This window comes from Anolis sagrei, chromosome 2, assembly GCF_037176765.1.
Source record: "Anolis sagrei isolate rAnoSag1 chromosome 2, rAnoSag1.mat, whole genome shotgun sequence".
NCBI lineage: Eukaryota > Metazoa > Chordata > Lepidosauria > Squamata > Dactyloidae > Anolis > Anolis sagrei.
In genome coordinates, this window is record NC_090022.1 from 157,766,553 (window position 1) to 157,789,787 (window position 23,235).

The 23,235-nt window shown below is 40.2% G+C and overlaps 1 protein-coding gene across 5 annotated transcripts in view; it reads right to left on the bottom strand.

The window, feature by feature from the left end:
* The window catches only part of NRG1 (neuregulin 1), a 668,239-nt gene extending 648,809 nt beyond the window's left edge, over positions 1-19,430 (bottom strand). For 3 of the 5 annotated variants that reach the window (XM_060763670.2, XM_060763669.2, XM_060763666.2), the window contains exon 1: positions 18,607-19,430. In XM_060763670.2, the coding sequence (XP_060619653.2) occupies positions 18,607-19,291 (685 nt within the window). In that variant the 5' untranslated portion in view covers positions 19,292-19,430. The remainder of the gene's footprint in view (positions 1-18,606) is intronic. The other 2 variants (XM_060763671.2, XM_060763677.2) reach the window with 2 other exon arrangements.
* Between the last annotated feature and the right edge of the window lie 3,805 nt (positions 19,431-23,235).

Here is a 23,235-nt window from a genome sequence, read left to right on the forward strand (position 1 = left end):
TTCCAGATAAAAATACTAATTCTGTATTGAGGATCAATATAGTTGAAAATTCCTGAAGTAATATGACCCAAATAGCTACTACCCATTGAAAATTCCCAGGGGGAATTGCTGTGCATGAACTAGTTTCCAAGCACTCTTTGAGGGTAGCCTCATGATACAGAGCACATAAAAAAGTGTTGTTGTTTTTTTTTTAAAAAAAAATCCCTTCTTTTTGAAACACTGATGAAGTCAGTATAGTGGCTCTCATCCAGTGTGCTAATAGATATCTATGTGTATAGAAACATACACACACCTAATTCTTGGCACTGTTAAGACGTGATACAGGAATTGGAAGCAAGGCACAAGGCTTTAAAAAAGGAACGCTTTGCACCAATGTAGTAGCACAAACACACACAGAGAGAGACCTCATTTTAAATCTTAGAATGTTAAACCAAAATAACTTAATCCAATTTAAATAGTTGCATACATATAGGGAATCAGTGCTAAAATATTGAAAGCAAAGAACCTCTCGTATAAAAGTGTGATTTTTTTATCTCTTGCAGAGATGCAGAAATGGCAAAAGTAACAGAATACATGCAACAAATAGCCTGTGATCCTGATTGAGACATAAACATCTTTTATAAATATGATAAGGAACAGATAATTTCCCAGAGATTAATGCACTTGGAAGTCGTTAGATTTTTTTTGTAATTGAACAAATGAAAAAGTTAAATGAAAACAGAAATCCAAGTAAAAAACATGGTTACTAGAGAAAGTTTCATTTTTAACTTCCATATGGGATTTTTACAATGAAAGAATAAAGGCATATAAGAAGTACAATAATAAAGTCCTACATAGTTTTTAAAGATGGGGCAATGCTGCCTATAATTGATAAAAATCATAACCTTATGCCCTCCAGTAGCAGGTATTGTGATCCAACTGCCATTGAATTGACTTCTTTTTTCAATATACTCTGCAAATTAATGTACAGCTAAACCCATATAATCCCTTTTCTTTACTCCTTTATTTTAGGGGCAGGCAAAGTATCTTTGTACACAGCATGTGGAACCCAATAGCCTTTAATGCAGCCTACAGGCATTTGATAAAAATCTAGAGACTACAAACCTCCATTCCTTTAGAAGAATCTTTCTCATCTTCATAATTTCAAAAATAAGACTGAAAATGTTATAGCTACAAAATGAACAATCCAGAAGTGACAAGAAAAAGAAAAGCTATTTCACATCAGAAATAATTCCACATACGCACCACTATACTTTGACATCTTTCCCATGCCAATACTTCTTTTAAATGATGTTGCTCACATACTACTAACATATTTAGTTTAATACAGATTTTCTGTTCATAATAGATTTGTCAATTAGCTGCCAGTGCTCTCCAAATTATCCTCAGAAAGGCAAGCAAAACACCTGTTCAGAAGCTAATGTTTAATATCTGAGTGTCACTTTACCAAAGAGAGAGATGGAGACAGAGAGAGTTAGAGTTAAAGATCAGAATATAAGATCATTTGTTTGACATTTCATCTACAAAGCATTTGTTTCCTATAGTGGTGCCACTATATCACATATAACCCTAGAAATGAACAAAACACTGAGAATTTTTGTTACCAACATAGAATAGTTAGTATCTTAGCTTCACACCATTGAGAAATACTTTTTTTACAGTGTCCATTAGGCCTGGGTAACAACGGAAAAATTTGTTTCTAAAATCGATTCGTTTTTTGGGGGTTTTTGCGTTTCGATATTTAAAAGAATTCCGAAATTTGTATTATCTTCATTTTGATCAATGCTATCCTGCCAAACCATGATAGTTTAATTTTAGCATATTCTAAAAATTTCATATTTATTTTCTTTCTTGATTTAATAAAATTAGTTATCTCTAAATTCTCTAATTCTTTTAGATATATTTACTCCTAAGTATTTAATTGACTTTTTGATTTTTATTTCTATTTTCCCCTCCTGCTTTACATTTTTATCTCTTCTTCCTGATAATTGAATAACAGCATTTCTGAGTTGTTCCAATTAATTTGTAGACCTGTTATAACAGGCCTATAGTAGCTTCTAATAAGGACATTTGGTGAATTAGATAAACTAGATGATGAACTAGAAATTGGAGAAAAAATATCAGCACTTATTTTAACAATAACAGGATTTTTTAAAAAATAGAACATATGGAACCAGCAATTATAAAGGTTTATTGTGTCACTATTCTCTCTTCCATTTCACCTTCCACTTTGCAGTCAAATAGTTCTTTCCACAAAAACACCACAGCCCCTGGAGATACTCTTCACTGAAATTAGTGCAGTTATAAAATAATCAATATTTGTTACAAACTGAGTCAATATAATAAAAAATTGCTACAGTATACATAGAGGTTACCACTATATGAAAAGCTCATTATAACAATTTTTAACAACAGTCAACACATTTATGACAATATTTCAAAATGTTATAAAAATGAACTAGCAAAATAAACTTCAAAATCCATTATCACACTCCTGCTCCGGTTGTTCTCTCTCTCTCTCTCTGATAGTCTCTTTATTTTTCATAGATCTCTATTTTCCTTCATTCCAGCCCATACCTTGTAAGTTAGAAAGTGAAACCTCTTCGTTCCTACTCAGTCCCTTTTCTCTTTCACTCTGTTCTTTCTGTCTTATCTTCATCTTCTGCTATTTCTCAATAGTCTTCTCTCCCCCCCCCCCCCCCACCTCCTAGTACTTGTTCAGGCTTCTTCAAAGTTGCCTCCCTAGGTGTGCCTTTAACCAGTGACTTGGTTTTTGCCTCTGTCTTGCTCTCTGGGTTGTTCTACCATGATTCCTGAAATCCATTCAGTTTATGCATGTCATATGGTAGATCATAAAAGGATTGACTAGTTCATAGAAACATGCATCCCTACCAAAACTATAAATAAGAAACAAAAGGTTGGGGCTTCACAGGTTTACACGGTTTTTGCAAATAATGAAGGGGTGCAAGATCTGTAGTCCAAGATATTTCCATAATCCAATTTTTTAAAGACCTTTTCTCCTTGCAACACTTTTGTGCCTTAAGAGCTGAAGAGATGTGTATATCATACAAGCTAAGTTTTGCAACTCTAAGCAGTGATTTTAGGCACCAACTTCCAACTTCGATGAGTTGGGCAAGGAAGTACATAAACTGGGAAGAGACGGGTCATGGCCAATACATAGCAACTGGGGACCCTGAGTATGACCTTGGGCAAGAGAAAACTTGTCTTACAACGTAAAGATCAGGGGTGACATTCTGAAGAGAATACAGACTAGGATCCCATGAGGGAAAGGCATTGAAGGGAGGGTACTCACTGCAACACCTCAGCAAGTGAGTGTCCAAAAGTGGCAGACTCAAACCCAGAACCTTAATCAATGGCTGATACCAAATGAGAGACTCCCCCCTGGGCACACAGAAAAGGCACTGAACAGACTGCGCTCTGGCACCACGAGATGCAGAGCCAACCTTAGGAAATGGGGCTACAAAGTGGAATCCACAACATGCGAGTGTGGAGAAGAGCAAACTACAGACCACCTGCTGCAATGCAACCTGATCCCTGCTACATGCACAATGGAGGACCTTCTTATAGTAACACCAGAGGCACTCCAAGTGGCCAGCTACTGGCCAAAGGACATTTAATCAACTACCAAGCTTGCAAACTTTGTATTTTGTTTGTTTGCTTGTTAAAAATGCAGTACAACTGTTTGGTTTGCTCCTGACATGATAAATAAATAAATAACTCCTTTGAAAGCCTCCATGGTCAGATAGTAAGAGGATTCTGCAAGAGAAATTGGCATCTTGCAATGAGAATGGCACTTCACAAACCAAGTTAATTCGTAGTGCAAGCAAAGGACTGTTTGGAATTTGTATGGACAGGGGATTGACAGAGAACAGCAAGAGTTTGATTTGGCTTTTTGGATGAGTTTACTTTCAGTGTCTATGGTCCTCCCCTGGTCTCCTCACCTCTTGCCCAGGCCTTCCCACTTTTGGGGGAGAATTGACCCCTCTGGTCTTCAAACCAAATGGTCTCTGCTGTCCTTTGTTGGCCTTGCCAAGTAACCCGAATCTCCCTTGATTTGCAGTCTTGCCCTTGGCCGTTGCCATCATGTAATCACCCATCCTTCAGGCCTCACTGGGCTATTTGGCCCTATTTGCCCTCTTCCTCTAGGCCTCCAAGAAAGCCAGCATAGGGCAGTGATTTGTGAGCACTGAGCTGAGACTCTGGAAGAGGTGGGCAGTGGGGAGAGGGACAGATGGATAAGCCTCTTTTCTCCACACCTACTCAGCTTCTCTCATCATGGAAATAACCTGTCCGATTATGTCTTTCTTGCCACCTATTCTTAAAGTACTGTGCATACAAAATAGTATGGTGATTGAAACTTGATTCTGTTCCCAAAATCAGTAGTGTGTATTCAACAAAAATATGTTCCCTCACAGACGTTTGCTCAAAAAGTAACCAAATGCTCGTTTGCCATCTACCACAGTTTAAAGAAAATATATCTGATTATTTCTCAGCACGTTATCAGTTGGTGTCGTTTCCTGTATTCAAAATAAAAATGAATCATGACTTGTAAGTGTCAGATTCTGGGCCATAATCCAAAGGGGGTCATCAGATGACAGAACTGCTTCCACCAGAAGGATTATAAGAAGGTGATTCCCCACAGCAGCCATTGAGAACCTACTCAAGAGTGTTTGGGGAAAACATACACTGTGTTATCTTTTTATTAATTGAAATGATAATTTAAAAGCAAGTCATTTTATTATCTTGATAGTAGTAATATTATTAGCAACAGCAATAGTAGAGAAGCGGAGGAGAACCGTTAGTCTTCCTCTGAAATAACTTCATCATGAAATCTAAACTTTTGAAATGGATAGTAAATTACTAAAGGGCACAAAATAGATTAATCAATTGTAAGATATTAAAACATGCCAGCAGACTGCTGTAACACTTTGACTCTCTATATGGAAGGTGCAAGGCTTCCCAGGATGAAGAGCTTCTACACTTGAGGCCTCTTGCTCCTGACAAGCTTTGCTATTTGATCCAAATAACTGCAGCTGATTTTGAGCCGTGCTCAAATAAGCCACTCTTCTTTACTCCATTGTACAAATGAATTACCTTTGTGTAACCTAGCTAACTGAAAAACCTTGCATCTTTGAACTGCAATTATATGCCTATGTATGTGTGTGTGAGAGAGAGTGATACAAAGAGATGGTGATTGACAAAAGTTTTAAGAAAAATTATCTGAAGACACAGTACTTAATTCTGTCACTACTGCACAATATAAAATTAATAATATTTTGCATTTTAAAGTTAGCTTATGTTTAAATGCACTCTGATATCATTACTGAATATTTTTTTACCAGATAAATTATTATTTGGCTATATATAATTAGCAGTAGCAAAGATTTGTACTGTCAAATTATATATCTAATTAGAGAAAATATCAACAGTTAAGATATGTCTGATTAAACTATGGGATGCATGATTAATGAAAAGAACAAGTCATATAAAGCTAAGTAATAAAAGAATTCAGAGGATTATAGTTCATATCATAAATTTTGAAGGGATTGTTGTTATGTGTGCCATGTGAGAATATGGTTTTAAATCCAGAAATGTATTTTTATTTAATGTAATTATATTTATCTAACAATTTGGGAGTTAGTTTTACTGACTATCGTGTCATTTCTTCTGGAAACACATTGCCACTAAGAGCAAAAATAATAAATTTAGAGTTCATTTGCATTTTTAGAAAATGATAAAAGTTACAAAAAAAATAGATAGTAAAACTAGAGTAAAATATTCAAAGTATTCAAGAACAAAATTAAAGCAACAAGTATATGTATAGTCAAAAAGGAAGCTGTTCACTAGTTTCTGGAAGATCATTAATAAAGAAATGTCGTCATTCCCATCCCCAAGCTTAAGCCTAAGACCTGAAAGGGTTCCCTGTTTTTGTTGTTGTTTTTTAGGTGTTCAAATTATTTTCAATTTATAGCAATCCTATTGTGTGATTCTTATGGAGTTTAGAGTATGCGACTCACCCAATGTTACCCAGTGTGCTTCCAATGCTGAATAGGAATTTGAATATTGTTCTCCAGAATCAGTGTCAACCACTCTAGCCACTACACCATGATGGAAAATGTTGATTACCTCATTATTACCACAAAATAATCAGTTTGGCTATTTATTATTCTTTTCAGGTCAGGTCACTTTTTTATATACAGTACGTCTATTTTTCATACTTGTGTCTAGCTACTGTACTTTCAAAATGTAAGCCACCCAAGTCTTGCCACCTTTGAGCTACTGCTAATCTTGTTAAGGCTATAAGTAGAGAGAGATCAGTTCAAGAGACTATGTTAATAGACAGACTCATACAAGAGAAGGCAGTCTTATGTATCATTTGATAAAATGAAATAAATGTTGTTGTAGGTTTTTCAGGCTATATGGCCATGTTCTAGAAGCATTCTCTCCTGACATTTCGCCTGCATCCATGGCAAGCATCCTCAGAGGTTGTGAGGTCATAGCCCAAAAAACCTACAACAACCCAGTGATTCCAGTCATGAAAGCCTTCGGCAATAAAATGAAATAACACACATTGAGAATCTGCAATATAACTCATTTGGTGTTTTAACGCAGTCTTTGTTTTCTATGACGCATTTCTGTTGGGGGCAAAATAATCATGATAATTGTAATTTAGATTTTTACTGTTTTTCTAATGTTAATCTTGGCACAGGCAGAAGTATAGTGAAACAACCAGAACGCTGCATAATCGTAAATAATGACTTCTGTCTGTCACTAGACATAACATAAATATTCACAATCTCACATAGATAATTGTGTCCATTATCAGAAAGCCATGAAGGCACCTTTCCAATAAGAAGTAAATTAAACTATCATGGGAACAATAGAATTGGGAGTTCATGCTTTCTCAAAATCTCTCGGTATAATCCTCTCATATACATACATACATATATATATATATATATATATATATTCAGGACATCTTACAATAATTAATAGTGACAATATAGAATACATCATATGACAGACTTAATAAAGAATATTATTTGGTTCAAAGCTGACCAAGTTGACTCATAAAGCCTTTGCTAATGTAACAGACTTATTAAAATAGTTTTCTTAAAGCCAAAATTATTCTATTGATTTATCTTCACAATTGCTCACACACAACCCAAAACCTAGCTGATTTTCTTCAGAAAATTAAAATGTACTGAACTCTATCAGCTTATCTTTAAAAACAGGCCCAAGTAGCAGTAGTATTTACATTCTTAAAGGGCATGTCCAATGCACACTGCTTGTCCATACTATGTGCAATCTGACATTTCTGTTACCTAGAGCACATGTATAAGGCAGCTATTTCAGAGAGCAGGTGTACACAAACAGCTTTATCCACCTCCCACAGTCCAGAAATGAAAAAAAGGCTAAACACATTATATGCTGTATCTATTACTGTACTATACCAATGGAGACTTTGTTGGATCTCTGCCTATTCGTACCAATAATATCAAGAAGAAATATTGAATACAATTTTTCCCATGTCATGCTCATTCTAAATGTACAGCTAGGTTCTTTTTTAATATATGAGAGCTTTTTTCTCCCACCTCAATTCTAAATGTATTTTAAACACTCAAACATTTTGCTAGTCAGCAAGAGGTTTAAAGTGATTTCTGAGCCCACTTCTACTGAGAGTCTAGTTGCCAGACTTGAATTTTATGCACAGTTCTGGATGAGAGCTTTCCTGTGCACATGACTCAGATGAAAGCCACTTGTTCTGACCCAATAATGGTGCTTTTGGGGGGGGGAAATTAAGACACGGAAACCTTTGAAATACAAATATAATATATTCCCAGTAGTACATACATTTGCATAAACAAGACCTTGATTGTAGTACTGACTACAGTAATTACTAGGAGCTCTTTACTGAACAATGTTTTTGTTTGTTTGTTTGTTTTTTTTGGAATCTGAGAATTCTGTAACACAATAATCACTGTGTATAATCTCATGACCTGCAACTTTCCTTATGCAACAAATCTCCAGAGCTTGTAGAATTTGAGATACATTCTGTTACTTTGTTTTGTAAGCAATTTTCCTGCTTCTTAGCAGGTGGTTGGACTGGATGGCCCATGAGGTCTCTTCCAACTCTATGATTCTATGATTCTAAGTGTCCCTTATCTGGAATCACATGACCTGAAATGCTCCAAAATCTGAAACCTTTGGCACTCGTATAAGGGGTACATACCTTTAGAGTATTTGTGAGATTGGGACTGGATACAACTGGAGATACATACAAGAATTAGTGATATGGTGAGAATTCATGCCTCCTGCCATTTCACAGCATTTTTCTCCAGTTGAATGAGTAGTAGCATCACACCCACTGCCTCAAGAGCAGAAGCAGGCAACTGCCAACCCTGCTGCCACTATCAGAACTGGCTGCTCATTACTGTGTTTCCATCAATCATAGGAGGGACACTAACTTGGTCTGAGATCCAACAATGGAAGCAAAGGGGATAGGAGAAGAAAGCTGTTGATTTCATGGAGTCTCTCTTCCAGACTAGGATGGGAGGTTGTTGCCATCCCATTATCTATACCCCACTTCCGCTGAGTAGTTGCAGAGGAGGAGGAGGAACAGCAGCAGCCGCCACCCACACAGTCACTGCTTCTACAAAATTTGGCTATTAGCTTGGCCACACCATCTCCTTGCCTCCTTTGCACTCCTCTCCTCTCCCTGAAGGTGGGAGCCCAAAGAATGCATGTCTGCCCTCTACTGCTGCCCTCCTCCACTATCTTATATACAGTACAAGTACCTGTACTGTATTCTAGAATCATAAAATGAAATGAGATGAAAATTTTATGGGGAGGAAAGAATGATTATTGGGGGACAACATCCTCTTTTCAACTCTTCCTTCTTTGAAATGCTCCTTGTCCCCACAGAGCAGCCGACTAAATTTTCAGTTGATTAAACTACTGGTTGCAGCACCATGAATAGGTATTTCAAAAGCTTGTCTGTTATTCATAATCCTGCTTTCATTATTGGCTAGAAACATTCATAGGCCAGTTATACTTTTAGCATCCTTCTTGCACTGTAAATTGTAAAGAAAAAAGAAATGTCTGTTAACCTAAGACCTCCTGAGAATTGTATGTAACTCCTTAGTCTTCAAGGATAGGCATGCCAATTCCATTAGCAGTGAGTCTGTCAAACCTAGCATAAAAATATACTCCCCAGTGTGTGTAAATAGGAGTACAGCTTTTCAAAAGCCTTTTTAAAGTGATTGTGCTTAAGAAACATTTCCCAGGTGACTATATTTCAGTTTTACCCTATTAGATTAGACAACATAATGATGGGACAACAATAAGTCCTGGATTTCAAACAACGTAAGACACAATACTTTCAAGAAAATTAAATAGCTCATCTAAATACCTGAGAAAAGTATGCTGGTATAGTTTTATGTCCAAAACTGATAGCTAAGTGGCTGCTGATGTTAAAACTTGACATTTGACAGAACATTTAAGAAATCTCTTTTTAAATTGATATAAAATATTTCAGTATTTCAAATGAATTGTTTTCTTCTTATTTAATTTATTTAAATATTTATATTCTACCCTATATTCAAAGATGTTAAGACTACACTAGAGGACCTAGAAATATCTAAGGAGAATTGTATTCTATGACTTTTTGGGTCCTCCAGTTTAATTTAATTTAATTGTCAACATTCAGTGAATCATAGAGTCACATAAGAGAACTTAGAATTTTCCACAATATTCTACTAGATTTAAAAAATCCACTTGCATTGGAATCCTGTGTTTCTGACTCAAGCAAATATGGATAGCAAAATCTATTATATTTTATGAGTATCTTCTTTTTCTCTGAGGGTCAGAAATAATAAATGCCTATTAAGTAATCTATTACTTAAAATAAGGCAACATACCACCAGTTAAAACCATTTAAAATAGTGCAAATCATAGCATATATAAAATCAGTTAGTCCCTGAAGACTTTGTTATTCAAGGTTTTTCCACTTGCATGGGTGTCCTGTGCCCCTAACCCTAGTAAATGTAGAGGACCAACTGTATAATATTTCAGTAATATCTTACTGTCTGCAAGGATCAGAAGAATATAAAACAATGACAATATTTATAAAAGAATAAACATGTATTAGAGTTCCATGGATGTCCTAGAAGTTCTGAGAGAGGAGTTATCTCAGGCTGAAATGTATTTTGTTTTGGTTGGCTGGTTGGTTTGCGCAGTTCCTTTAAATCAGACATTACATAGTTTTGTACGGTGTTCCACTGGCCAGTCTAGCTGCTACATCTCATACTAGCTTTAATTTCCAAGTCATCTTTAAGGGCATCTTCAGAAAGACTGATTGGATTGACATACCTGATTTGGAAATTATTTGTTTATAGACCAGTATTTCTCAAACTCTGCTCCTCCAGTTATTTTGGACTTCAGCTCCCATAAATTCCAGCCAGCTTACTAGCTGTTAGGAACTGTGTGAACTAAAATCCAAAACATCTAGAGGAGTAGAGTTTGATAAACACTGGCACAGACTACTGAAGCTGTTATCTCTTCCTAAGAAAGGCTGGTTGAGCAGTCGAAGCTGGTCTCAACACCCCGAGTTACAAATTGTACCTGGGGTTCTAGTGACAAAGATGTATCTGAACAGTACTCCAATGCTATGTCACTTCTCTCATGGGAAAATTGCAAACTTATCCAATGTAGGCAGCTTATCCAGTTTCTGAACCTGATAACTGACATCCAGAGAACTGCCTCAGATTATTGGCATTCATCCAGCCCATTGCAACATTCAGGTAATAGTCCAACACTTGCAGAAACCCAGCTGACTCTAAAGACAAAAAGAAGTAGAAAGGAGTGCTGTCAGTATAACGATGGTGCTTAATTCCAAAACTCCCGATGAATTCCCCCAGTGGCTTCATAGATATTAAAAACAGCATGGAAAATAAAATAGACCTCTGTGGGACTTCACAGCAAAGGTGAATAATAATTCCCCAGTCTTTATCAAGGCAGTAGACACCTTCATAGTGACATTTAACATAACATTTACTATTCCTTGGACCCGCCCAATTAAACTACTTCTGCTAGATCTTATAATCCAACATCTGCATGATCAACAAAAATCAGCATCTACTGAAACTGCAGAATAGACAGATGCCTAAAAGATAAATAAAGACCACTATTATGTGAGTATCATTTAGTAATATTTGAACACAAGCTGAAGGTGTGGATCCTATTAATGACTAATTTTTGCAGACCAATCCCCTTACTTGAAGAGAGAGATTTTGGATTGGGCTAAGGCTGCTTTGCATGGATTGAAGAAACAAGCACACAGATGTTTCTTAGATCATTTAGACTCTAGTCATTCAAACGATGGGCCAGATGGTTCCCTCTAATCAACTGTACAGCATTGCCTCAATCCTTTTCTTGAAAAAACCCAAGTAGGAATTTATGTAGGACAATGAAATGGTAGCCATCGAAAAGGACTGGAAAGCCACAAAGCATGCTACCTATATTAGAAAAAAATAATTATGCAGTATGTAAAACATCTTTTTTTTGCCTGCGTTCAGCAACAGCTAATCTATAGATTATGGCAGACTGAGCAATTCTCCTTCTCAGCTGTAACACTTGCAGATTCTTAATGCTTCAGCATATTTAAAAACATACATGTATCAGAAAACCTGTACATAAGACAAAACAATTTAATATTTTTTCCATAGTTAAGTATATTCAGAGCAGATTTTATATGTGAGAACATTCAGAAATATGAGCTCTGTCCTCTAAAAGGAGCACATGTACCTGACAACTGCAGTGATACAATTCCACCATTGCATTCTTCATCATTCTTGTTTTCATTTTTATTATTATTTCATTTTATTATATATATATATTTATACTCCACTTTATCTCCCCAAAGGGGACTTAAAATTATAAATTTTATATTAAAAGCATTAATATAAAATTTAAAATATACAAAAATGCAAACATTAAAATAGAATTAAACACAAGTAACATTTTAAAAAGTCACAGTTTAAATCCATCAAAACAGTTAAAACCACAGCATGCCCTGTCTGGATCCTAGCACCTTCATCTGTAAAAGCTTGCCTGAATAAAAATGTTTTAGCCTGCAGCCAGAAGAACAGCAGGAAGGGGGCCATTCTGTCTTCCCTAGGCAGGGAGTTCCAGAGTTGTGGAACAGCCACCAAAAAGGCCCACTCTCGCATTCCCATCAACTGAGCTTGAGATAGAGGTGGGACTGAGAAAAGGGCATCTCTTGGTGATCTCAAGGCATAGGCAGGCTCATACAAGGGCGTGTAGTCAGACAAGTAGCCTGAACCTGATCCATCTAGGGTTTTAAAGCTCATAACCAGCACTTTAATTTGTGCCCGGTAACAGACTGGCAGATGATGGAGCTGCTGCAGCAGTGGGGTTATCCACTCCCGTAGCTAGCCCCAGTGAGCAACGTGGCTGCATCTCTTTGGACCAGCTGAAGTTTATGAGCACTCTTCAGAGGCAGCCCCACATAGAGCATGTTACAGTACTCCAGGCAGGATATAACTAAGGCATGTACCACCATGACCAGATCTGGCTTCTCAAGGAACAGGTGCAGTTGGCACACAAGTTTTAATTGTGCAAAGGCCCTCCCAGTTACCACAGATACCTGGGGCTCCAGGTTCAGCACTGTGTCCAGAATGACCCCCAAACTGCAGACCTGTATTACCCCATCCAGCACAGGCTGGACCCCTATTCCCTGATTTGCCTTCTGACTGACCAGGCAACCTCTGTCTTGTCTAGATTAAGTTTTAATTTGTTTGCCCTCATCCAGTCCATTATTGGTTGACAGACAGCTTCCTCTGCATTAGGTAGAAAGGAATAGTAAAGTTGTGTATCACCTGTATACAGGTGGCACTGTACTCCAAAACTCCAAATTCTTCATCAATATACAACAGCTTTCAGAGTATCCATTTTCTTTCAGAGTGGTAATTATTGGTAGGTTCTGAAGTTCCAATAAACCAGATAGATGCTGCTTCAGGCCGATTGGGAGGGGGAGGTGAATTATTATCAATCATTTTGGGGGTAAGAAGAAAGGGGGCACTTTGGTCTGAGGTGGCACTGGGATAGTGCACTGGTACGGAGTCAACAATGTGGCACTTGAACAGTTCTGAGGTTACCTCCCCCTAAAAGTCTTTATTGCCACCTATTGATGTAAAAGAAGGGATTTCCCACCCTCTTTCATTGACAGCACATCAGTAGCATCTAGAATTCCTCCTAGAAAACAGATTGATGAGCTGCTGTTAGAGATAATGCAAGAAGAAACATTCACTAAACATTCATTAAATAGCTTATATGAATTTTACCACATTATGAGAAAGAGTGTACGTCCCTTGCCTCAATCTAATGTATAATCTATATATTTGAAGGCGATGAAAGTATTCATTTTGAGTAAGGACTAATCACATCATTAACATTTACATTTAGGCTGCAAAGATGTATGATGCCAGATAGGCCAGCACACAGATGGGGGCTAGGAGTGCAAATAATAGCTCTTCTTCAGAGAGAAAGCTCACAGATTTCAGATGCAAAATTCAGCCAGCCTCCTTTCACATCTGATTTTTGTGAAGGGTAGGAAAACAATCAGTGCACAGTTTTACAGGTATGTGATGAATAAGCACTTGACTGACAGGAATTAGCATGGTTTAATTTTTCCAATTTTAAAAAGTTATGCTAAACTTTCATAACATTGTGCAATATTGAGAAGTTATTTGTGGGCCATCTGCCCAGATATTAGCTCAGTTCAAATATCACAGCCCACGATGTACTGGAACCCAACACGGACTTTCAAGCACAGTAGGCAAGCAGAGCAGAGCTACATCAAAACCTATACTTCTAGTTTCATCTACGTAACACTTCGGGTTTTAGGTTCAGTGGACTCCAAATGCAATATAATGACTGTTAAGATCAATTCAGACACCATGTCACACCATGCAAACCTAAATAAATACATAAAAGCTTGACTATAGTTCTGGATTTTTCGTTACTTGAAACCATTATACATTAATTCAATCCACATACAGAACTACAGTTAAATTTGACATGCTAATAGAATTGGGTTGAAAGATGTATGTATGTGTGTGAAACTTCAAATTGCTTGTCAATTTATGGCATTCCCCTGGGTCACAGAGACTTCTTAGGCAAGCCATACTCAGAGGTGTTTTTGCCAGTTCCTTCTTCTGAAATACAATCAACAGCACATGGTATTCATTGACAATCTCCCATCCAAATATTAATCAGGATTTAGCTTTCAAGATCAGATAGGATCTTGTGCCTTTATGGTATTAGTCTCTCTTTTTTACAGGGCATGGAACCAAACTATTTATTGCCATCTGATATTCTCCTGCAATGCATTATTAATGAAGCACTGTTATAAAAGACTGTTTACCTTGATCCTTAGAGTAAATCTACAATAAGGACTACCTGGAGATTGATGTCTTTGAAAATTAAAGTCAAATTCTGAGAGGTCCCAGAAGATGAGCAAACTTAATTCATTATAGACTAAGGAAAAGTGATGGAAAATCATGTTAACAAAAGAGAAAGGATATTTAATGTTTGCGTCTGAAATTTGGTAGTTAAGTAACAAGCTGTATCTCAGTAGATAGAAAAGTGGTAACTGAGAGATAAATGATAATATCATATTCTATATATTCCTGGGAACAGGGAAAAACCATTTAATATGAATAAAGGGAAATGTTTGTGTAATCCCAAAAGGTGGTATTATTCACATACTACCTCTTAATCAGCAACATATACATTTACTTCACAAATGGAATATATGCTCTAAAATTCAGTCTCTGAAAAACTTCAAATTTCTGGCTGCCATTAATCTTCATATATCTTAAGTACACAGGGATTAAGAGAAGACAAACATTCCATTTGTGATTAGCCAACTTGCCTTTGAATTCCTGTTTTTGCAATATCAGCAGCACTTCACAACTACTGAAGTATTCTGATTTTTTTGAAAACCATCTATGTGGAATGTGTATCAGCAAGAAAATACTTGGCCATCTGAAGAGCAATGGCAAAACTGTGATCAACAGAAAACAGCTACATATTTCAAGATGCTTTGTATATTGTGGGAAAGCTCAGAACAAGCAAATGAAAGTCACATGAAGGTCTGAAGCATTAATGTTGTTAAACTTGCTGTGAAAGGTACATATAGGCTTATGAACTGAAACAATCCAATAGCATTCTGATATTCTCACAGTCCTCTTCCCTATACTTTTTCACACTATGTCTGTGCCCAGTTCTGTTTTTGTAGCTGATCTGGCTTTTTAAAATCACACTAAGTCTGAGTACAGTGGGTTGAAACAGCACACTCCTTTCTCTCTGCACCACAAGGGAAAAAACAACCTGCTGTAGAGAAATGTTCGGCTTTTATGCCAGCCAATATGTCAGGTCCCCACAGAGTATTTCCCTTGCTTTACAGTGACATCTATCCACCAGTCCTGGGGAATCCCGACGTCATTCACTCAATATCAGCACTGTTTCATGTGGACAGCTCCCCTCTGCAGTCCTTCGGAGGAAATCTGGCAGAGGATGCCCAGAAAATGCTTTAAACGAGAATCAAATCAAAGATGTATCCAATGAAATAAATGTATATATTTGGAAAGGATGACCCAGTGCACACATGCCTAACTTCATGTAGAAGTACACCAAATGAAGGCATGATCAAGATTTCCAGTAGGCATTCCTCCCTTAGCAGCTTTGCCTTTAGCAGTCTTACTCTCCTCTAATCTACAGGAAACAAGCATTTTGAAACACTGACAACTAAAGAGCACTGACAGTCTGAGGATTGCAGGTGCTATGAAACATGACTGGGCACTCCATTCACAAACACTCAGGGTGGACCCAGCGTTTCACAGTAAGGCACATGATTTCCAATATCATACAGGAGTGGAGAGGGCTGGATCATATCTAGAAGAAGGGGGTTAACATTCTACAGCCATGAAAATGCCAGATGCTTAGAAAGACAAATTGTTTTCAAAATGCTTCTTTCCTTGTTGCTAGAAATAAATTGAGGGAAACTGAAAAACTTTAAGGGATGACTAAAAAAGGAGTAGTTGAAAAAACAATGAGACCGTTTTGCAACTGCTTTTTAAGCAAAGTCTTGCCAGGGAGTGAGTATTCTACACATACTCTCAAGGCAACATAAATACATCACCAAAGCCAACAGAAGCTGAAATCACCTTCAGTTTCAGTAAAGTTGCCAAAACAACAACACATCCACATAAACAGTGAGCAACCAGAAACTCCTACAAGCTCTAAAACCCATAACCCCCCACCGAGGGCTGCCTTTCTTCTTAGGAAACACACACCAGCAGCCAAGGCCTTTACTTCAGATGAAGGGAAAGCATTCACAAGCAGCCTCTTTCTTTCTCTGGATGGACTGAGACACATTTTTGTCCCTTGCCCAACAAGAGCCAGCAAAACAACAGGAGCAAGAGGTACCAAGAGGTTTACGCTCTTTTGCCTATCTCCAAAACTTGGCTCAAAACGCTTTTGCAAAGTTTCCCACCCTTGTGACCCAACTTGTCTCTGAAAGAAGGAGAAATCTACACCCACCTGCAACTCGAGAGAGAGCAAAAGAGAGATGGAGGAAGGAGGAAAAATCCAATGCACAGCACAAGCATTAGGAGGAGAAGGAAAGAAGCTTGGAGAAGGAGATGAAGATGGTCACGGCAGAAAGGAAACCTGACCTACAGAAAGAAAGGGGACTTGAGTCATGAAAGACTGTAAGAACTGTTCAATAGTTCAATAGTGGAACTCTCTGCCTCATGGTGTGGCGGAAGCTCCTTCCTTTGAGGCTTTTAAACAGAGGCTGGAAGGGTTGCCGTGAGTTTTTTGGGATGTATGACCATATTCCAGAAGCATTCTCTCCTGATGTTTTGCCCACATTTATAGCAGGCATCCTTGGAGGTTGTGAGGTCTGTTGGAAACTAGGCAAGCAGGTTTATATATCTGTGGAACCTCTGTTTGAGGCAAGTGTGAATATTGCAATTACCAGCTTGATTAGCATTGAACAGCCTTGTAGCTTCAAAGCCTGGCTGCTTCTTGCATGGGGGAATCCTTTGTTGGATTTGTTGGAATCCTTAATTGGGTGGTGTAAGCTGTCCCTGATTGTTTCCTGTCTGGAATTCCCTGGTTTTTGAGTGTTGGACTTGAGTCGTAGACAGAAAGAGTCCCACAGAAATAAAGGGGACCTGAGTCATGGAAAGGAAAGGGACCTGAGTAGTAGAAAGAAATGGAGGCTGACCCACAGAAAGAAAGGGAACCACCCATAGAAAGAAATGAGACCTGAGTCATAGAAAGAAAGGCAACCTGACTCATAGAAATAAAGAGGACCTGAGTAGTAGGAAGAAAGGGGACCTGACCGACGGAAAGAAAGGGAACCTGACACATAGAAAGAAAGTGGACCTGAATCATGGAAATAAAAGCTACCTGAGTAGTAGAAAGAAATAGGGGCTTACCCACAGAAAGAAAGGGAACCTGACCCATAGAAAGAAAGGGGACCTGAGTCATATAAATAAAGAGGACCTGAGTAGTAGAAATAAATGGGGGCTGAACCACAGAAAGAAAGGGAACCTGACCCATAGAAATAAAAGGGACCTGAGTAGTAGAAAGAAAGGGGACTTGACCCACTGAAAGAAATAGGATCCGAGTTGTAGAAAGAAAGGGGGAGTGAACCATAGAAAGAAAGAGGACCTGACCCATAGAAATAAAGAGCACCTGTGTAGTAGGAAGAAAGTGGACCCGAGTCATAGAAAGAAAGGGAATCTGACCCATAGAAAGAAAGGGGACCTGAGTAATAGAAAGAAAGGGGACCTGACCGACGGAAAGAAAGGGAACCTGACACATAGAAAGAAAGTGGACCTGAATCATGGAAATAAAAGCTACCTGAGTAGTAGAAAGAAATAGGGGCTTACCCACAGAAAGAAAGGGAACCTGACCCATAGAAAGAAAGGGGACCTGAGTCATATAAATAAAGAGGACCTGAGTAATAGAAAGAAATGGGGGCTGACCCACAGAAATAAATAGCATCTGAGTAGTAGGAAGAAAGGGGACTTGACCCACTGAAAGAAATGGGATCTGAGTTGTAGAAAGAAATGGGGACTGAATCATAGAAAGAAAGGGGGCCTGACCCACTGAAAAAAATGGGATCTGAGTTACAGAATGAAAGGGGCACTGAATCATAGAAAGAAAGGGGGGGGGGCTGTCGTAGAAAGAAAGGAGACCTGACCCATAGAAAAAAGGGGGGGTTGAGTCCTGGAGAGAAAGAGGACCTGACCCATAGCAAAAAAAAAAAAAAAAAAAAAAGGAGATCTGAGTCATAAAAGGAGACCCGACCCATCGAAAGGCATGGCACTAGCAGAACTTCAACTCCTCCCTTTCCCCGCCTCCCTTTAAGGCACCGCTGGATGGGCTGCTGTGGGCCAGCCAAGCCAGGGATGCTACTTCTCCTTCTTCGTCTCTCTCTCTCTCTCTCTCGATGGCGATGTCAGTTTCGGGGAGGCGCCGACTTACCACATTCCCTGGTGCACAGGACCCTGCTGACCTCCTTCCTGAGACTCCTGCCCGTCTCCAGGGGCGGGGAAGACGCCTGGAAGAGCAGCGGCGGTGGCGGCGAGGAAAGCGAAGAGCCCGTGCCGTTGAGGCTGCTGGTGCTGGTGCTGCTACTCCCCAAGGGCTCCATGAAGAAGATGTAGCGGCTCTCTCGGCGGAGGCGGCTGCTCCTGCTGCTATTCCCGCAGGCGGAGGAGGGAGAGGAGGAGGAGGAGGGGACGGAGCCCCTCGGGGCCAGCAGCACCCACAGCAGCGCGTCCTTCCGCAGCCCGCCGCTCTTGGCCGGCCACACCTGGAGCACGCGCACCCGAGCCACTAACGGCGGCGGCGAGGAAGGAGGAGGGAAGGAGGAGGAAGAGGCGGGCAGGAGAGGGAGCTGCGGGCTGGGAGCTGGCGAAGGCGGGAGGACGGTCCCTGAGAAGGAGGAGCTGGAGGAGGAGGAGGCGGTGGGTTGCGCGAGGAGGAGGAGGAGGAAGGAGAACGGCGCGCGCGTCGCTTCTTCCTCAAGCACCTTACCCTCGACCACCACCGAGGCGCGCTGGGCCAGCGACTCCACCGAGGAGGAGGAGGAAGAGGAGCACTGAGGGTTCACCACTGCCCCAAACAGCACGAGGAGGAGGAGAAGGAAGAGGAGGAAGCACAGCATGGCTCTCCCTGCTCGGCCTGCCTGGCTGACGGGGAATGCAAGCGAGGGGAAGGTGCCTCGCTTCTTCGCCGCCGCTCACTGTGGAAGAAGGATGGAGGCGCGAGGAGTGTCCAGACTGAAGGGCGCGAGCGCCTCCAGCCATGTGTCTCCCTTCCCAGGCTCTGCTCCCCCCCCCCCTTCAACGCAGCCAATCAGAGGGGGAGGGGGTGCGCGTGACCTCTCTCCCCAGGCACGCGACGCACTCTATCTCGCGCCTCACCTGCGCGGAGGGGTGGGGGGAGGGAGAAAGAGAGAGAGAGGTGGCATCAACACACACGCGCAGATGTAAACACCACAGTGAGCGCGAGCGCGCTCTCCCTCCCGCAGGGGTGTGTCAAGAAGAGCAGGTATCCTCAAACTGTGGGCCTCCAAATCCCAGAAGCCCTAACAAGCTTGTTGAATGGACAGGATAGAATCATAGATTTGGAACAGACCTCATGGGCCAATATGACAACCAGTCCCCTACTAACCAACCACAACTGTAAATTGCAACGCTAATTTCATATAGGAACATAGATTGGAGAAGTAGGGCAATCTAGTAGGACAAACTTGGGTCCTATTCTCACAATCTTTTACCAATGACCATTGGGATGGGAGTTCTGAAACTTGAAATCCAAGAAATATCTAGATGGCCAAAGATTTCCAACTTCACCAGATGTGATGGACCATTATTCCTATCAGCATAGATTGAGGTAAAAAAAACCCCCAACGGTTGATGATTATAGAATCATAGAGTTGGAAGAGGCCTCATGGGCCATCCAGTCCACCCCCCTGCCAAGAAGCTTGAAAATCGCATTCAAAGCACCTCTGACAGGTGGCCATCCAGCCTCTGTTTAAGTAAATACATTAAATAGATGTAATCATAGAATCACAGAGTAGGAAGAGACCTCGTGGGCCATCCAGTCCAACCCCCTGCCAAGAAGCAGGAATATTGCATTCAAAGCACCCTCGACAGGTGGCCATCCAGCCTCTGTTTAAGTAAATACATTAAATAGAATCATAGAATCACAGAGTTGGAAGAGACCTCGTGGGCCATCCAGACCAACCCCCTGGCAAGAAACAGGAGAATTGCATTCAAAGCACCCCTGACAGGTGGCCATCCAGCCTCTGTTTAAGTAAACACATTAAATAGATAGAATCATAGAGTTGGAGCCCCTGGTGGCGCAGTGGGTTAAACCCAGTGCCGAAGACCGACAGGTCGCAGGTTCGAATCCAGGGAGAGGCGGATGAGCTCCCTCTATCAGCTCCAGCTCCTCATGCGGGGACATGAGATAAGCCTCCCACAAGGATGATAAAAAAAACATCAAAATCATCTAGGCGTCCCCTGGGCAACGTCCTTGCAGATGGCCAATTCTCTCACACCAGAAGCAACTTGTAGTTTCTCAAGTAGCTCCTGGCATGACCAAAAACAAAATCATAGAGTTGGAAGAGACCTCATGGGCCATCCAGTCCAAACTCCTGGCAAGAAGCAGGAAAATCGCATTCAAAGCACCCCTGACAGATGGTCATCCAGCCTCTGTTTAAAAGCTTCCAAAGAAGGAGCCTCCACCACACTCCAAGGCAGAGAGTTCCACAGCTCAACAGCTCTCACTGCCAGGACGTTCTTCCTAATGTTCAGCAACTACAACTCCCAAACTGTATTAAGGGGTCACAGCATTAGGAAGGTTGAGAAACACTGTTTTAGTGGTGCTAGAAATAATATAGGAAAGCTGACTGGCACAGCTTGGGGATCACAACCAGATACAATAACTCATTCTTGAAATGTCCCCACTTCACATATCAAATCCCACCCCACCCCCCCCCCACCCCCCGGTGAGGCATGTGCCCCATGTTGAGAACTGGGGCTTTAGAGAAAAGATGGCAGTAAAGTTTGCAGTCTGAAGAGTGGCACACAGGCATGGCCCCTCTTTTCAAGTGATGTCTTGGCCTCACCATCGGGGCTGTGTGTCATATTCACTCCTATTTGGAAGTGAAACTTATTGGAATCCATGGGATCACTTTGGCAATAGGTTATTACAGGATTGTTCTGCAAGTGTGAACTTGTGCATCAATGACCAATTGCTAGTTGAATTCTACTAACTGAATTTCTGTGCCTTCTGTATCTTCCACCAAAGATCTCCAAGGTGGTGGCATCAGGTCTGCTTCATGTCACTAGTAGACGACCAACTGGATATTTTGTGCACCATCCAGTCTCTCCACACACAGTTCAACAGAATAAGTCATCTATGAATGACAAAATGCTACACAGACCATAAAACTTTGCTATGTCCCACTTGGTCAATAAGCAGTCATCTTTTCAGGTGCTGACAGTATATCGTGAAAATATCATTGCAGATTTGATAAATGTGAATTTAATATGATGTGTGGGAATGGATGGAAAAATGGAAGATGAATGTATGGATGGAGCTAATAATTTTGGAGACAGTATAATATTAAGGCCTGCAATGACAAAACCTGCTTGCTGGACTGTAATTAAGAGTTGCTAATAACTACTGAAAAGTAAATTCTGATAAGAATTGGGACAGTGATAACAGAAATGTTTACAATGTATTGTCAAAGGCTTTCATGGCTGGAATCACTGGGTTGTTGTAGGTTTTTTTGGGGCTATATGGCCATGGTCTAGAGACATTCTCTCCTGACGTTTTGCTTGCATCTATGGCAAGCATCCTCTCTGAGGATGTTTACAATGTTAAGAAGGAAGTCAACATAAGTCAATCAAGAAGAATCAACATCTGGACAGGAGCCAGGATGGACAGGAGCCAGGATTATTAATTTACAACTTTGGGACTACATCAGCATAATATACCTATAAAAGAATTAATCTAATAATGCTCAAATTGTGACAGACCTGAGGAGTCTGATTCACCCACCTCTCTGGTCCATGGGAAGGACAGAGATTGCGTATTGGAGAGTGGCATATTTGCCCGGGAGCAGTCTGGTCACTCTAGGGATTCTTTCTCAAGGGAAGAGGAAGAAGTGTGCTTTTGGAGTCTTGGATTTTGTGTGGGGAGTCAGGTTCTGCTGTATGGAAAACAGAGATCTGGTCCTTGGCATTGTTCTTAGGGAAAGGAGTTTTGGCATTTCAGCATTTTGAAGTTTTGGCATTATGGAACTATGCATTGACAGGCTGCAGGAAAGCAGGGTCCAGCCTAACAGGATAATATTTGGGTGCATGGGGATGAATGCATGTACATGTGTGTGAATGTTGAGTGAAAATGTAATTCCCCTTTTTTTGTTTGTTAGCCATATAATTATAAATCCAATGTAGTTGCATAGAATCTGTATGTCTGTATGTCCAATGTCATTCTTTGTCTAAATGTTTTTCTGTAATCTGATATACTCTCTCACACTGGAAATTGCAATAAAAAGAACCTATGTTTGAAAAATCATTCATGACATGTATAGTGGACCTTGAGATTTGGCTCAAGAAACCCACATAGATACCAGAATCTGTACATTCTCATGTCCCATTATATGCAATGTTGCAGTGAGATGATGCCTCTGATATAAAATGCTGAGCAACTCAATCAATCACCAGAGGCAGCCCAAGGATCTGTGGAATGGCAGGAGACACAGGACATCCTATACATCATGATCCAAACCACAGTTAGTGAATCCATGGAACCTGTGGATACTGTGGGCAGACAGTACTAGGTTACCTCCACTGTATTCAAGGGAAGAGATGGAATAATGTATGCTATTTTCAACCAACAGACATGCTTTTCCTTTCCTCTCCTTCCTCCTCCTTTCCTCTGGCAACATATAGCAGTAAAACAACAGCAACCACAGTTGGTTTAGCTGAAATTTATTCCCCAATGCATGGACTTTTATGGATTCAGTATAAGAATGCACAGTTTGTATAAAGAGCTTCATAAGGACACAATACCACATCCTTTTATCTGAGT